The sequence below is a fragment of the Postia placenta genome (assembly GCF_002117355.1).
Source record: "Postia placenta MAD-698-R-SB12 unplaced genomic scaffold POSPLAscaffold_2, whole genome shotgun sequence".
In the NCBI taxonomy this organism is placed as follows: domain Eukaryota; kingdom Fungi; phylum Basidiomycota; class Agaricomycetes; order Polyporales; family Adustoporiaceae; genus Rhodonia; species Rhodonia placenta.
This window is the reverse complement of record NW_020169833.1, coordinates 761,573-776,874: the sequence shown is the minus strand read 5'-3', so window position 1 is coordinate 776,874 and position 15,302 is coordinate 761,573. Positions and strand designations below refer to the sequence as shown.

The 15,302-nt window shown below is 54.6% G+C and overlaps 2 protein-coding genes across 2 annotated transcripts; both read left to right on the top strand.

Annotated features, from left to right (window-relative positions):
* Window positions 1–3,429: 3,429 nt before the first annotated feature.
* Window positions 3,430–5,067, top strand: POSPLADRAFT_1038431 (hypothetical protein). Its single transcript, XM_024477386.1, has 6 exons — window positions 3,430–3,635; window positions 3,687–3,803; window positions 3,856–4,009; window positions 4,076–4,396; window positions 4,490–4,666; window positions 4,718–5,067. Exons 1-6 carry the CDS (start codon window positions 3,493–3,495, stop codon window positions 4,916–4,918), a joined length of 1,113 nt encoding a protein of 370 aa, XP_024342692.1. The 5' UTR covers window positions 3,430–3,492; the 3' UTR covers window positions 4,919–5,067.
* Window positions 5,068–9,340: 4,273 nt separating this feature from the next.
* POSPLADRAFT_1098528 (hypothetical protein) lies at window positions 9,341–10,397 on the top strand (the record flags this gene model as incomplete). Its single annotated transcript, XM_024483168.1, has 5 exons — window positions 9,341–9,401; window positions 9,459–9,462; window positions 9,520–9,552; window positions 9,685–9,730; window positions 9,939–10,397. Coding segments are annotated over 5 exons (603 nt in total), but the record flags the coding sequence as incomplete, so codon positions are not given.
* Window positions 10,398–15,302: the final 4,905 nt, after the last annotated feature.

Genomic DNA, 15,302 nt, shown 5'->3' with positions numbered 1-15,302 from the left:
GCCTTAGGTTTGAGCCTAGCTCACCATCGCTTCGGTAAGATAAGTCGAACGCCCCCAGTGTTTGGTTTTCCCCTGTCGCTCGACCCTAAGTCGCGACAGGCTTACTGACCTAGGGACAAGAGGTCGAAACTGAGGTCCCTAGGGCAGCAGAGGCAGGTTTATATACAGGGGAAGTTTAGGGGAGGCTGTGCGCGCTGGTCCGTGCGCAGCTGGTCCATGCACAGCATGCCGACGCGGCCCCGGGGGCCGGTGAGTCAGAGCGGCTGTGTCAGCGGAGCCCGAGCTGTGCCGCGCACTGCCGTCCTATCTAATCTAATCGTACAGTAGATAACGACGCGTCCATATCAGGCAAGTAGTACAGAGGTCGCGGGTTCGAGCCCGCGAAAAGGAAAAATTAAAAAACGGCTAGATGCCGTGCCAACTCGTGACAGTTACGCTTGCAGAATTCGCCAACCTCATTGGCTGGTCAGCCCTTCGCGAGCCGAGAACGTGATCAAATTACGGCTCCGTCACGCGTAGTCATATGTGACGCTTTCAGCAACCTTCAGCCACATTTGGGCGCTCAAAAGCAGCGAAACTTAGCCGCTTGTTTTCCAGCGAGATTAAGTGTCGCTTTTACATGTACATATCTTATTTAGTAGCCTAGTGAGACTTTATCTAGCCACCACTGGTCCCCTTTGGCTCTACCAGCTCGGTTATCAAGCTTCAACGACAAGGCATGTAGGGTATTCCAGCCTTGCGAGAGGCGGGGAAGCTCAGTTCTGCATTAGTCACGCGTACTGAGAAAGTCCCTTACGGCCTACACAATCCTGACATGTACTGTGTCCAGTCTGCACGATTCACGAAACGGAGCGAATGCAGATACAACCTTGTATTAGGGAGGTATCCGCTGCGGTTCCGACGAGACGCGCGATTTAATACTGGCCGTTTTCCAGAGGCAGCCAGCTGCCCGGGCAGCTCGCTGTGTAGGGTGGCTTGTATGGGATACATCTCCGCGTTCTCGGCTTCCTGATCAATACGTACGATGGAGTCGGCACTGATTCATATCCACGATTAAGGCAGCCATTTGTTGCGCTGAAGCTTGCACGCCTCAGTGGCATGATCCCTGCATTTGGCTCAGTATGTATTGCGGGTACAATCAGTGTCCGAAGGCGATTCAATCATGCACATGTGCACTTCGGCGATGTATAAGGATTCGGCTCGCACATCATTTCACACGTTGTGGAGAAAGTGAGAAGCGGCGTTCTCAACCTCGTTGCTTACATGTATGTATTATCCAAGATAGGACATTGTTGAGTTCGTGCAGAATGTCCCACAACGAAATCCCTGCGAACATGCATGGCTTTCATACGAAATGATCCTGCATGTGGGTAGCCAAACTCTGCCACAGCATTCGGGTATTCGGAGGCCCCTGTGCGAGAACCTCTGATTAGACCGGGTGAAAAAGGCAGGCCTCTCGGAATCCATCACTGGGCTCTACCGGGTAGGCGGAGGATGTCTGCGGATCGCGTTGCGAAGCAAGCGCGTGTACCCCATGCGATCGCGCGATTAACTCGCGGCGAGACTCAATAGTAGGTTCGAAGACGTTACCGTGCCTTTCCGCCCCACCCACGTCCCACGGTTTAATCCCCAGGGGAGGGTCTTTTGTTATGGTATCGCGCTCTCGCTTTGCACGCAGTCATCAGAATCCACCAACTCACCGATGTGCCTTCTGACAGCGAGATACCTCCTCGTCTCTATTGGTCGGAAGCAGAGCTTGTAATAGCGCTCGACACGAGCGAGGCACGCACCGACATTGTGTTTGAAAATCGGACCATGGCCAAGTCCACGACATCATTACCCCTCCGTGTCACCGTCACGATGGATCGCGCCGGTAGGAATTGTGCATCATATTACGAGATACCGGGGCATGGGCTCTCCCCTTTCACAAGACGGGGAACTTGATGTATGATTCTCATCAGGCCCGCTCGTACAATATCGTCCGCATGCAGTTCAGACCCGCTATTCCGGTATCCAAGCGGCGCGTACCATAGCTGGGCAACCGAAACAAATTCATACATAGAGTTCCGGAGTCAGGGCTGTCAGGGTCAGCGTTGAGAACGCCGTGAGTCTCAGCCCGCGCTGACCTTGAATTACATCACAAACGCACCTGAGGGTGGCGTAGCACCTTACTTGGGTCAACGTACTTGACGATGGGAATGGAAGATGTGCCTCATGGGAACATGCTACATGGAAGGGGGCCGGACATATGCACGGGTTATCGCTTCGCCGCAAAAGGCGGAATGCAATCGCCCCTTTCGTTGTGCGGCGCAGGTGAATCTAGAAGGGGACTATCTTCGATTTGCGAAGATATACGCAAAAGGAAGCAGGTCTTTAAAGTTGTGTCGCTAAGGATTGCATCGCTGAGTTATAATGCTATAATAAGGGGGCGTTGCTCTAGGGAATCATCCTAAACAAGCAGTCTGAAGTCCGAACAGAAAGTCACCTCCGCTCACATTGCATAATCACGAAAGATTCTCTCTACGTGTTCGAGGCAAATATCGGAGCATGCTGACTTGGATTATGGAAAGCCTGTTCCCTTGCGGGATGTCTATGACTCTTCGTCAGATCTAAAAACAATTTAACACCTCCGTTAGCAATAAACGCGTATAAGCATTTTCACGTGACCGTATCTGTTGCTGTCCGCCGTGTCCGCCGTCACAGAGCATGACACAAAAGTCTGCCAGTCGCTGATCACTACATGTTGCTTCCTTGCGCGGAGGGAAACAGCGAAACCCCCGGAACACGTGTCTAGTCTGCTATATGTGACTACGTCAGACTTACTTATATTGTAGGCTCGTAACCAGCCACCATTTCGCACTCTGTACGAGAAAGGGGAAATTGAAGGAGTCAATGTGCGCCAGGATTACTGCCGTGGAGGCAGGCATTGCGAGGCATGTGACGCGATTAGACATTCAATCTCCGAACATACCTAATCTCTGTACTCTATATTTTCTCTCACGGCGAACGCGCTGCTGTCTCGCATTTCAATCGCAACGTATTTTGAGAGTATATAGTTGATGAACTCCGTTGTTGTTTACTTCTACTTCTTCACATTTACCTGGGGAAGATTGGAAGGAGGAAAGAAGGGAAGGAGGGAAGTATATACCGGCATAGCGGCGGCTGATGCTGGGCGCGATCGACGTCTGCTACCCACAAGAGGAGACGCGGAGTGTGAACATGTGCTCCCATAGTGTGGCCAGACTCCGCGGCATCATTCCGATCCAGGGGTCTGGTTGGTGGGGCTGGTTCACAGCCAATTGCTGCGCCCGCCGAAATCTGGGGCCAGAACACTCCAATCACCGCACTAGCCTGGCCCATTGTTTGGAGAAGCGGAGTACTAGTGTATGTCACACCTATTCATGTCTTTCACGAGCACAAGCTCCGCCCTTTAACCCAGCAACCGTCAATCAGTAGAACGACGATTTGGCCCCTAGCTCAAGGCCAGGCGTAATGTCCTTCTCTCAGCATGTTCATGTACAGCCAGTTCCGTCTTCGACCATCGGGTTGCCTGTCTCATTCATCGCCGGTCCATTGGCTGGCATGACACTTCGTGCTGAGCTGGAAGAAGTACAATCAGCAAAGATGGGTCGCAAGTGAGTGGTGCTCTATAATATCATGAGTCGGTATGAACTCAACGCCGGCAGATATGGGCACAAGGATCGTAGGGCACTCGATCCCCCGCCCGTTGTGCTCATGAAACTGTACCGGAGAGTCGGATACAATATCAACGCTCGGGTAGAAGAGGAAATTTCCGATTATGGGTTCGTGCCCATGTCCTTTGATTTTCGCAATGTTAACGTGAATGCCGTCAAGTTCCTTCAACAATGTTGGCCTCGTATGTCAAGCCGATCTTTTTCCGATCCCTGACACTATCAGCGCAGGCATCCCTGCTGGCCAAGGAACGTCACCAGCGTCGAATCCCCACCAGCACGTGATCCTGCCTCCGGTATACAATCGTTCTTCTGCTGTTGGTTCTACTTCTCGTGCCATGCCCCTGCGTGATCCTGCATTCAGCTTACCTGGCTTGCCTCAGAGGCCTGCGCCCCCTGGTCCTACACCAGGATTCGGCTCAAGCCCCTTCGTGATACCCAGTCCTCCTGCGCAAATATTTCGACCCGTGTACACCTATCCACCCCCTCTCCGTCTGACAGTAGCCCCAACGACATCTCAACAGCCATATGCATCGAGCCACAGCTTCCCAGAAAGTCTCCCTCGGTCTGACGTGGTAGCGTACTATGGAGGTCATGCATTATCAGAGAGTTCAAAATGTACTCAACTCATCGCGGGCACGATCACCGTTGCTGCGATTTGTATTGACTACAAGGGGAAGAAGTCCCTGATGTTCATATTCTCGGTGCGTTCCTCCTCTTCAGAGGCATCTATATAACCGCAAGCATCCGCGGTTATATAAAACCAAGCCGTGATGACATTGACGTCTATCGTACAGGATTTAGCAGTCAGGTCCGAGGGGACATACATGCTACGGTACTCGGCATACGACATTTTCTCCCATGTCCGGCATACTCATGGACATCCTGCGCTTGCTCAGTGCTTCGGAGGCCCCTTCCATATATACTCCACGAAAGACTTTCCAGGTCTTCACGCTTCCACTGATTTAACGAAGGTATGTGACGGCTCTACTAGACTTCCCATAGCATTCTCTAACATCGTGCAGCATCTTTCGTTCTACGGGATGCGGCTGCATGCACGAGAACATCAACGCGAAGGAAAGAAACGCAAGGCAGACGATCGAGAGCCTCGTTCTTCTGAAATCGCGCAGGAGAGCGTTGGCTCATCTGCGACATCATACGGATCGTCATCGGTACAGGACCTGCCTGGTAGCTTCCAGCTTGACAGCTACCGTAGCAGGTTCTAGGTCAGGCGACAGCGACGGTGCGCTTGCATATGGTACGGCAGAGGCTTTGTCATGCCACGGTTTCACGCCCGTACTTCGAACTTGTATAACAGTTGATAGCCGCAGAATCTGTGTAGTGACCAAGGTAATGAGCATAGTCATCAAACCTGTTAGTTCTACTTGTGAACGTCATAGGCGAATATCCTCAGGCTCGGCGCCGAATGTGGGTGTTGATTCCTGTGCGTGACAAGATTTTGATAAGCCTTCGTGGCTCAATAAGAGATGGTCGTCCCAAAATGGTCGACGGCTGCGTACGTTGGAGGGTATCGCAGATCGGCAACTTACGTTTCAAGTAAACGTTTGAAGTTGATATGTGTACAGAAGAGTGATCTTCGTCCTCCGCATTAGAGATCTGGTACAGCGCACCTTGCACATCATGGGTCACTCATCCACGCTCCCAGAATCGATTGTTGACTATGATATTCATATCAAGTTGGTTGGTGGCTCGAGTAGAGGGCGCTAACTACAATTAGAGATCTAGATGATCCCGATATTGAGCACAAGATTGGATCGGTCCATCACGAGACTGGATGCCTTCCCGCGGAGGTCTGGACGCGATTGCAGAACATAACCGACCTCAACCTCAAATCGTGTCGGCAACGTGGCTGATCTGACTGACCTCGAAAACGACTGCTCTAGTGATATTGGACGCCGAAGAGTCTGGATTGTCACGCTTGCATCTGGAGGGGGGGTCCCTCCTTCCTCCAGGCCAGATCGAGCGCTGCAGACGTTGTTTTCAAGCTCCGCTCTGTTCTCGTTGGCTCAAACGCGGTCGTTCTGCTCAACTCATTCACTCCCGCCATCGGGCGTTGATTGTTGGTAACTTCGGCTGGTAACGACCACCGTCTGGGCCTCTTCAATGGCCAGATGGCACGGACCGACATAACGGGTCTCTTTCCAGATCCTGTGGGAAGGCATCCACTGTCTTCGGATCCTCCAGCTAATATTGTACACGTAAGGTAAGTGGCCGGCACATCTCGCTCAACATCAAACCTCGTGCGAACATAGAGTCACAAGGTAAGCTTTCCTTATTCGTGACCACTGCCTCCTGATCGAAGTCTCCGGATTGTACAGGGTGATACAAGATACGGGCCCGTAAGTATAGGAATGCCTCGAGCGCTGGCGAAGGCTACAAGTGCGTCAAGTTGATGATTGCCAATTTCGCATATGGCGGTTTCTTTAGATACACCTTGCAGGGACGGACGGCCTCCGACGCAAGTTCATTAATTCACATGCCCTGAATGTGCATATCACGGTGTGATTGCTTGCTCCGCGAGGGTGACCGGGCGCCCGAGCACCATATCCTCGGCAAGTCTGACTGAGCAAAAAACACTTTCAGGCAGGGACCTTGTCACGACTTAGGGTCGAGCGACAGGGGAAAAACCAAATGCTGGGGGCGTTTGACTTATCTCACTGAAGCGATGGTGAGCTAGGCTCAGACCTAAGGCTAGGGACAAGTTAAGTTAGCATTGGTAAGTAAGTAAGTAATACAAGCGAGGGCTTACTGACCTAGGGACAAGAGGTCGAAACTGAGGTCCCTAGGGCAGCAGAGGCCGGCTTATATACATAGGGAGATTAGGGCAGGCTGTGCGTGCTGGTCCGTGCGCAGCTGGTCCGTGCACAGCTGGTCCGTGCACAGCATGCTGACGCGGCCCCAGGGGCTGGTGAGTCAGAGTGGCTGTGTCAGCGGAGCCCGAGCTGTGCCGTGCGCTGCCGCCCCATCTAATCTAATCATACAGTAGATAACAACATGTCCATATCAGGCAGGTAGTACAGAGGTCGTGGGTTTGAGCCCGCGAAAAGGAAAAAATTAAAAAACGGCTAGACGCCGTACCAAGTCGTGACACGATCTCTGTACTACCTGCCTGATATGGACGCGTCACTATCTACTGTACGATTAGATTAGATGGAGCGGCAGTGCGCGGCACAGCTCAGGCTCTGCTAACACAGCCGCTCTGACTCACCGGCCCCCGGGGCTGTGTCGGCATACTGCGCACGGACCAGCTGCGCACGGACCAATGCGCACAGCCTCCCCTAAACGTCCCCTGTATATAAGCCGGCCTCTGCTGCCCTAGGGACCTCAGTTTCAACCTCTTGTCCCTAGGTCAGTAAGCCTCTATTTGTATCCTTTCTTACATTACTAACTAATACATTTTCTTGTCCCTAGCCTTAGGTTTGAGCGCAGCTCACCATTGCTTCAGTAAGACTTAGTCGGACGCCCCCAGCCTTTAGGTTTTCCTCAGTCGCTTGACCTCAAGTCGCGACATTAGGTCGAAACTCCCCAAGCTGCCGGCGTCCCCTCGGGACTCTTTATATTCACTTTCCTTTCCCACAGGTCGGGTGGTGCGCACCCCTATGATACCCTACGGTACATATGATACGTAGATAGCCTTATATACATTGCCACCCCTAGAGGAACGAACTCTTCAGCACCTGCACTTCAGTGGGTGGTGTTTGTCCTCACGGATGCGTGGACTAGGTTCCTGCTGCATACTAGCCAAAAGCAGTACTGGGCCCCACGTGAACTGTGAACCTCAGGGTCTTCTCGGGCGCTGTAGCGTAAGCTAGTGTAGTACGGCCATTTTAGTACGCGCACCTCCCCGTCCTCCCCCCATCCAATGTGGCTGCCTACCAAGGCCAAGTTCATGCATTCGACTCGCAGGACCTCATCGACATCTACATCCCAGACGGCCCTGAGACTGTCATCTACCGTTGCGAGCAGCAGCCATGCCTGAACCGAACACCCCGATCGATCGCAGAGGACTACCCACGTTACAAAGCGATCCGACGAGCGCAACACCCGCTCGGACCCCGAAGCACCCTTGCATCTCGATCCGCCTCGCGGCACTCTCGCCCTGTCTCTCCTACCTCCCGCCTTCCCCAAACTGTCGCCGAGTCCAGTCAAGTACGAGGAGATCGGTGAAGAAGGAGTCTCGGAGTCCAAGTCTGGGGATTCTGTTGGGTCCGCCTCGCCGACAGCGCTCGCCCCCGCGTTAGCAGTCCCTGACATACGTAACCCCCCCCCTGCCGAACTGCCTTCGGCGCCTTCACCGCCGACTCTGCCAAGAGGCCGCTCAAGCACTCGCTCCTCTCGAAGTTCAACCAGTGGAAGGCCACCACAGCTGCCTCCGCCCCCACAGCATCCTCCGTCCCCCCCGATGCCGGTAATGTCCTCCCCCACGACCGCCCCCGACAAGAAGACCCTGAAGCTCCTTCTCCCACTCCGATACAATGGCAAGACCATTATCGAATGCGACAGGTTCTTGTCGCAACTCCGTATCTATTGGTTGATCAACACGTCATTGACGACCATTGAGCTCAAGGTACAAGTTGCACTGAGCCTGCTCGATGGCGACGCCCGCGCCTGGGCCACGCCTTACTTTGCCCAACTCGCGTTGGTGCAGATGGGTGTGCAAGGGGTTACAACCCCCTTCAGGAACGAAGCGGCCTTCACCGCTGCCTTCAAGGCCCACTTCGGAAATCTCGACGACGCAGCGGCAGCACAAGTGGAGCTGGCGAAGCTCTGCGTGGACAAGTCGGTCCGTGAAAAACGCACCGCTGCGGAGTTCTCCGCGCTGTTCAAGGGTCCGGCGGATCGCTCTGGGTATGGGGACCTGGAGCTACGTGACAAGTACCTGAGCGGCATCCCCTCCTGCGTATATCGCAAGATCGAGCTCGAGACCTTCACCACGTGGCGAGCCGCTGAAAAGCGGGCCACTGAGTGTTGACTTTTGGGTATGTCGGGCAAGCGTCGCTGCTGGCCCGGGTCACGTGGTCGTGCACCAGTGTGGGAATAGGACTTATGTAGGTGTCGCGCGCCGTAGGTAGCCCCATCGGTTTGTAACCTAATCACCCATTGATTCCTGTCCATCGAGGATGTTGTCTGCCGGCGGTCTTTCCAGCGTCGTTCTCACACTGAGGTCAAGCAGATCCTCGACATCAGCCGGGCCCGTCGACCCGAGTTGAATAACTTCTTCTTGGCCTGGGGTCGAGGTCACGGCGGGGCACGTGGTGGTGCACCCTCGTCGCACAGAGCTTTGGCCAGCATCAATGCGGCCGTCAGAAAAGGAGACTTCCCCGGCACCTGCTTTGGCTGTGGGAAGCAAGGATACCAACGCTTCGAGTGCCCCAACTGTAAGGACAAACCTTACACAAAACGCGCTGAGGCGCGGGCTACGGTTGTCACGACTTGGTACGGCGTCTAGCCATTTTTTAATTTTTTCCTTTTCGCGGGCTCGAACCCGCGACCTCTGTACCACCTGCCTGATATGGACGCATCGTTATCTACTGTACGATTAGATTAGATGGGCGGCAGCGCACGGCACAGCTCAGGCTCCGCTGACACAGCTGCTCTGACTCACCGGCCCCCGGGGCCGCGTCGGCATGCTGCGCACGGACCAGCTGCGCACGGACCAGCGCGCACAGCCTGCCCTTATCTCCCCCTGTATATAAACCGGCCTCTGCTGCCCTAGGGACCTCAGTTTCGACCTCTTGTCCCTAGGTCAGTAAGCTCTCCTGTACTTACTTCTTTTACTTACTAACTAATACATTCTTGTCCCTAGCCTTAGGTTTGAGCCTCGCTCACCATCGCTTCGGTGAGAACCAGTCGGACGCCCCTTGCTTTCAGGTATTCCCCTGTCGCTTGACCTCAAGTCGCGACATTAGGTCGAAACTCCATAGTGGCCGGCGTTCATTGGAACCCAAACACTCACACTCACTTCCTACAGGTCGGGTGGTGCGCACCCCTACGATACTTCACGGTACATACGATACGTAAATAGCTTCACCATACATCGCCATCCCTTGAGGAATGAACTCTTCAACACCTGCACTTCAGTGGGCGGTATTTGTCCTCACGGACGTGTGGACTAGGTTCCTTCTGCATAATAGTCAAAAGCAGTACTGGGCCCCACGTGAACTGTGAACCTCAGGGTCTTCTCGGGCGCTGTAGCGTAAGCTAGTGTAGTACGGCCATTTTTAGTACGCGCACCTCCCCGTCCTCCCCCCATCCAACGTGGCTGCCTGCCAAGGCCAGATCCACGCATTCGACTCCCAGGACCTCATCGACGTCTACATCCCAGACGGCCCTGAGACTGTCCTCTACCGTTGCGAGCAGCAGCCGTGCCCAAATCGGACACCCCGATCGATCGAGGAAGATTACCCTCGTTACAAGGCGATCCGACGAGCGCAACACCCGCTTGGACCCCGAAGCACCCTCGCATCTCGATCTGCCTCGCGGCACTCTCGCCCTGTCTCCCCTACCTCCCGCCTCCCTCAAACTGTCGCCGACCAAGCGCGAGGAGATCTCCCTCCAAACCCTGCGCCAGAGCCAGAGCCTGAGGAGGGTGACAGTGAAGAAGGAGTCTCGGAGTCCGAGTCCGCGGATCCTGCTCGGCCCGCCTCGCTGACAGCGCTCGCCTCCGCGTCAGCAGTCCCTGACGTACGTAACCCCTCCGCCGAACTTCCTCCGGCGCCTTCACCACCGACTCCGCCGAGAGGCCGCTCGAGCACTCGCTCCTCCCGAAGTTCGGCCAGCGGAAGGCCACCACAGCCGCCTCCGCCCCCGCAGCGTCCTCCGTCCCCCCCGACGCCGATAATGTCGTCTCCTGCAGCCGCCCTCGACAAGGAGACGTTAAAACTCCTCCTCCCTCTCCGATACGATGGCAAAACCGTCATCGATTGCGACAGGTTCTTGTCGCAGCTGCGCATCTACTGGATGGTCAACACGTCGTTGACCACCATCGAGCTCAAAGTACAGGTTGCGCTGAGCCTGCTCGACGGTGATACCCGCGCCTGGGCAACCCCCTACTTCGCCCAGCTCATATCGGTGCAGATAGGTGTGCAAGGGGCTACGACCCCCTTCGCAAACGAAGCGGCCTTTGCCGCCACCTTCAAGGCCCACTTCGGAAATCTCGACGACGAGGCGGCAGCACAAGTAGAGCTGGCGAAGCTCTGCGCGGACAAGTCGGTCCGTGAAAAACGCACCGCTGCGGAGTTCTCTGCACTGTTCAAGGGTCCGGCGGATCGTTCCGGGTATGGGGACCTGGAACTACGCGACAAGTACCTGAGTGGCATCCCCTCCCGCGTATACCGAAAGATCGAGCTCGAGACCTTCACCACGTGGCGAGCCGCTGAAAAGCGAGCCACTGAGGTCGAGCAGATCCTCGACATTAGCCGGGCCCGTCGGCCCAAGTTGAACAACTTCTTCTCGGCCCGAGGTCGAGGTCGCGGTGGGGCACGTGGAGGTGCACCTACGACGCACGCAGCTTCGGCCAGCATCAATGCGGCCGTCGGAAAAGGAGACTTCCCCGGCACATGCTTCGGCTGTGGGAAGCAAGGGTACCGACGTTTCGAGTGCCCCAACTGTAAGGACAAGCCTTACACAAAACGCGCCGACGCGCGGGCTACGGTTGCCTTGGGATCCACCCAGGCGGCAACAAGCGCCCCCATCACGACGACACCCTCGGCAAGTATAAGTGCCGCTTCAGCGAAATCCGAGCAATCGGAGCTGGTGGACTTAATGGCACAGGTGAAGTCGATGCGCGAGGAGCTCGAACACTATCGGGCAATGAAGGAGGAGGGTTTTTGATCCGGTCCACGCTTCGTGCCGCACGCATCGGACCTCGTAATAACAATTTGTACAATGTATTGGCGACCGCGAATGTTTACGAGTTGGACCAGGGGTCCCAGCACTTCCACATCCCGGTGTGCCTCAAAGGAGAAAGACGGCACAAAGATATAGTTGCAATGGTGGACAGCGGAGCCACTACGAAGTTCATCAACAAGTGTTTCATCACGGAGAATCGAGTACAAACGCGGAAATTGAAAGAGCCAATTCCGCTTTACAATATCGATGGAACGCTCAATAAAGACGGAAGCATCTCGGAGGTAGCCGTACTACAGATGCACATAGGAGAACACGTCGAGAAGACAGTGTTTACAGTCACGGACATTGGTCCAGAGGATGTGATCGTTGGGTTGGATTGGCTACGCGAGCACAACCCAGAAATAGATTGGGAGAAGGGCTCCCTCAAATTGTCGCGATGCCCTGAAACGTGCAGTGCCAGGAGGACTGGCCGAATGGAGCAAGCAGCGACTATGCGTGATACGGGGGTCAGGCCCACGGCGCGCAGGCGCTCGCAGAAGTCCAGACGGTCGGTCATAGGTGCTTGCCGGAGTAAGGTACTCCCGGACTTCGAACCCGAGGAAGATCTGACGGAAGTAGAGTGGAATGAGGCTGTCTTGATTGAAGCCTGGGAGCAGGGTGTCACACTTCCCGGCGCCCCTCAGTTGTTTGTCGCAGCAGGGCACACGTATTCCCAGCTGTTCGCTGAGGAAGAGATCAAGAAAAAGGTTGTCAAAACCGCCGAGGAGTCGGTACCCAAACAGTACCACGAGTTTCTGAAGGTCTTCTCGAAAGAAGCATCAGAGCGGTTACCCGAAAGGAAGCCGTACGACCATGCGATCGAACTCGTGCCCGGCTACTCCACGTTTCATTCAAAGGTATACCCATTGTCGAGCAACGAACAGGAGGAGCTCGATACATTCCTAAAGGAGCAACTAGCGAAGGGTTACATACGGGAGTCAAAGTCGCCTATCTCGTCCCCCTTCTTCTTCATCAAAAAGAAGGAAGGGACACTTCGACCCGTACAGGACTACGACCGGCTGAACGCGATCACGGTCAAGAATCGTTATCCCTTACCGTTGATCGCCGAGATGGTGGATAAGCTCCGTGGTGCCATGCTCTTTACGAAGTTCGATGTCCGATGGGGATACAACAACGTCCGGATCAAAGCCGGTGACGAATGGAAGGTGGCCTTTGTGACCAACCGGGGGTTGTACGAGCCCTTGGTAATGTTCTTTGGCCTCACCAATTCCCCCGCAACCTTCCAGGCGATGATGAACGAGATCTTCCACGATCTCATCGTCGGTGGAAAGATCCTCGTGTACCTGGACGATATACTCGTCTTCTCTACCAATAAGGAGGAGCATGAGAGGGTCACACGCGAGGTTCTTCGCCGCCTTCAGGACAACGATCTATTCCTGAAGCCTGAGAAGTGCGAATGGGACGTCCCCAAGGTCGACTACGTCGGCTATGTGTTCGGTGGCGATGAGGTAGCAATGGATCCCGCGAAGCTAAAAGGAATTAATGAGTGGCCGGTACCCCGGAACAAAAAGGACGTTCAGAAGTTCCGGGGGTTCTCCAATTTCCACCGCCGCTTTATTAAAGACTTCGCTAAGAACTCGCGACCACTTGACCGGCTCACAGGGAATGACCCATGGCATTGGGGCGAAGAGGAACAACATGCCTTTGACGAGCTCAAGCGGCTCTTTGCGACGACTCCAGTCCTAGCGCTGTACAATCCCAACCGAGAAACGCGCATTGAGGTTGATGCCTCAGGCTACGCCACGGGCGGCGTGCTGATGCAGAAGCAGGACGACGGCAAATGGCACCCTATCGCCTTCAGATCTCACGCTATGGACCCTGCCCAGTGTAACTACGAGATCTACGATAAGGAGATGCTCGCGATCATTGAGGCACTAGATGACTGGCACCACTATCTCGAGGGGTTACCCAATCAGTTCGAGATCGTAACCGATCATAAGAACCTCGAGTACTGGCGTACATCCCAGCACCTCACGCGTCGTCAAGTGCGATGGTCGCTGTTTCTGGCTCGTTTTGACTTTCGCATCACACTCAAAGCCGGAATGTCGAATGGAAAGGCTGATGCCCTGTTGCGTCGATCAGACCATCAGATCGGCGATGAGGATGATAACACCGATCAGGTGGTTCTCAAACCAGAAAGGTTCCGCATTGCCTCTGCCAGGCGCGGCCACGCTTCGGTGACAGCTGATCAGTTGCTTCTGAAGCGCATCCGGGAATGTTCGGAGAAGGATCGAGAGGTGGCCGAGGTACTTGAAAAGGTGCAGGACCTCGGGCCGCCCCGGCTGCAAAGGGGTTTCGAGGAGTGGAATGCCAAACAAGGGCTTTTGCTGTTCCGCAGATGCATGTACATCCCAAAGAACGCGGAGCTCCGGCAGGATATAGTCAAGATCCACCACAACTCGCCGATTGCTGGACATGGTGGTCGTGCCAAAACCCTTGAGCTCGTATCGCAGAATTACTGAGGCCAGGAATGTCTAAATTTGTCAATGAGTACGTAAGCACCTGCGACGTGTGCAACCGTACCAAGACATTCCCAGCCAAGCCCCAGGGACCGCTGAAGCCGAACGAGATCCCCGAACACCCATGACAGGTCATCACGACCAATATGATCGTCAGCTTGCCGAAGTCTGATGGATTCAATTCAATCCTGGTTACCGCCAACCGCTTTACCAAGCAGCTCCACTTCTCAGCCTGTCATGAAACCCTGATGGCAGAAGGTGTGGCAGACCTGTACATCCGCGATGTGTTCAAGCATCATGGGGCCCCGGCCAAGGTCATATCAGACCGAGGTCCCCAGTTTGCTTCAAAATATCTCCATGTGGTGTACAAGGGACTAGGGATCGAGCCGGCACTGTCCACAGCATTCCACCCCCAGACAGACGGCCAGACGGAGCGTTGGAATCAGGAAATCGAGCAGTACCTGCATGCTTTCACCAGCCACAGGCAGGATGATTGGGCGAAGCAGTTGCCGCTCGCGGAATTCGCATTGAACAACTGAGTTCACTCCGCAACCGGGCACTCCCCATTCTTCCTGCATCAAGGGTACAATCCTGAGATCCAAGTACAGATCAATCCGATGTCTGTGATGCCTGCAGCTGCAGATCGGCTCAAAATCCTGAAGGAGATTCGCGATGACGCGCTGATACGACCTACGAAACCCTAACCCCTAACCTAGGTGCGATCTAAAGGGACTAGAGAGACGGATTATAGTCTTAGTGAGAGGGGAGTTAGCAGCAAGGTGTCCCGTGGTTCGAGTGAACACGAGAAACACCCTTGGCAAAGGTTACGAACAACGGGGAAGGTACGAGGTGGCTTCGACACGTCGTCGAAGCTACTCGGAGGCTGTGGAAAGTTAGCGACGATTGAAGCTCGGCAGAGCTCTTCGATGTATCGTAGAAGGAAGGGACACGACTTGATAGGGTGGACTTAGCTAGGACGCGGTTCGTAGTTTCTTCGACAATAGTCGAAGTCGAAGGGTTTGTCGAGACGGTATCGACGAGTAAACGCAGTGGACGAGGTTTCGAAGTTACGCAGCGAGGGACGAAGTGACGCAGTTGAAAGCTTAGACGCGGGGCGAACTCGACTTATGAGCTCTGAACTCGAGGGGGGGAACCGGCTCTTGTTATTTTTGGAGAAGTACGACAGAATTTATACTACACAGAACGCTACGACTATCGA

Bases quoted from the DNA above. Each gene is read 5' to 3' on its own strand.
- POSPLADRAFT_1038431 (XM_024477386.1), top strand. From the start codon at position 3,493: ATGTCCTTCTCTCAGCATGTTCATGTACAGCCAGTTCCGTCTTCGACC. The intron at 3,804-3,855 runs GTTCGTGCCCAT...AATGCCGTCAAG, and splicing joins GAGGAAATTTCCGATTATGG to TTCCTTCAACAATGTTGGCC. The intron at 4,397-4,489 runs GTGCGTTCCTCC...TCTATCGTACAG, and splicing joins CCCTGATGTTCATATTCTCG to GATTTAGCAGTCAGGTCCGA.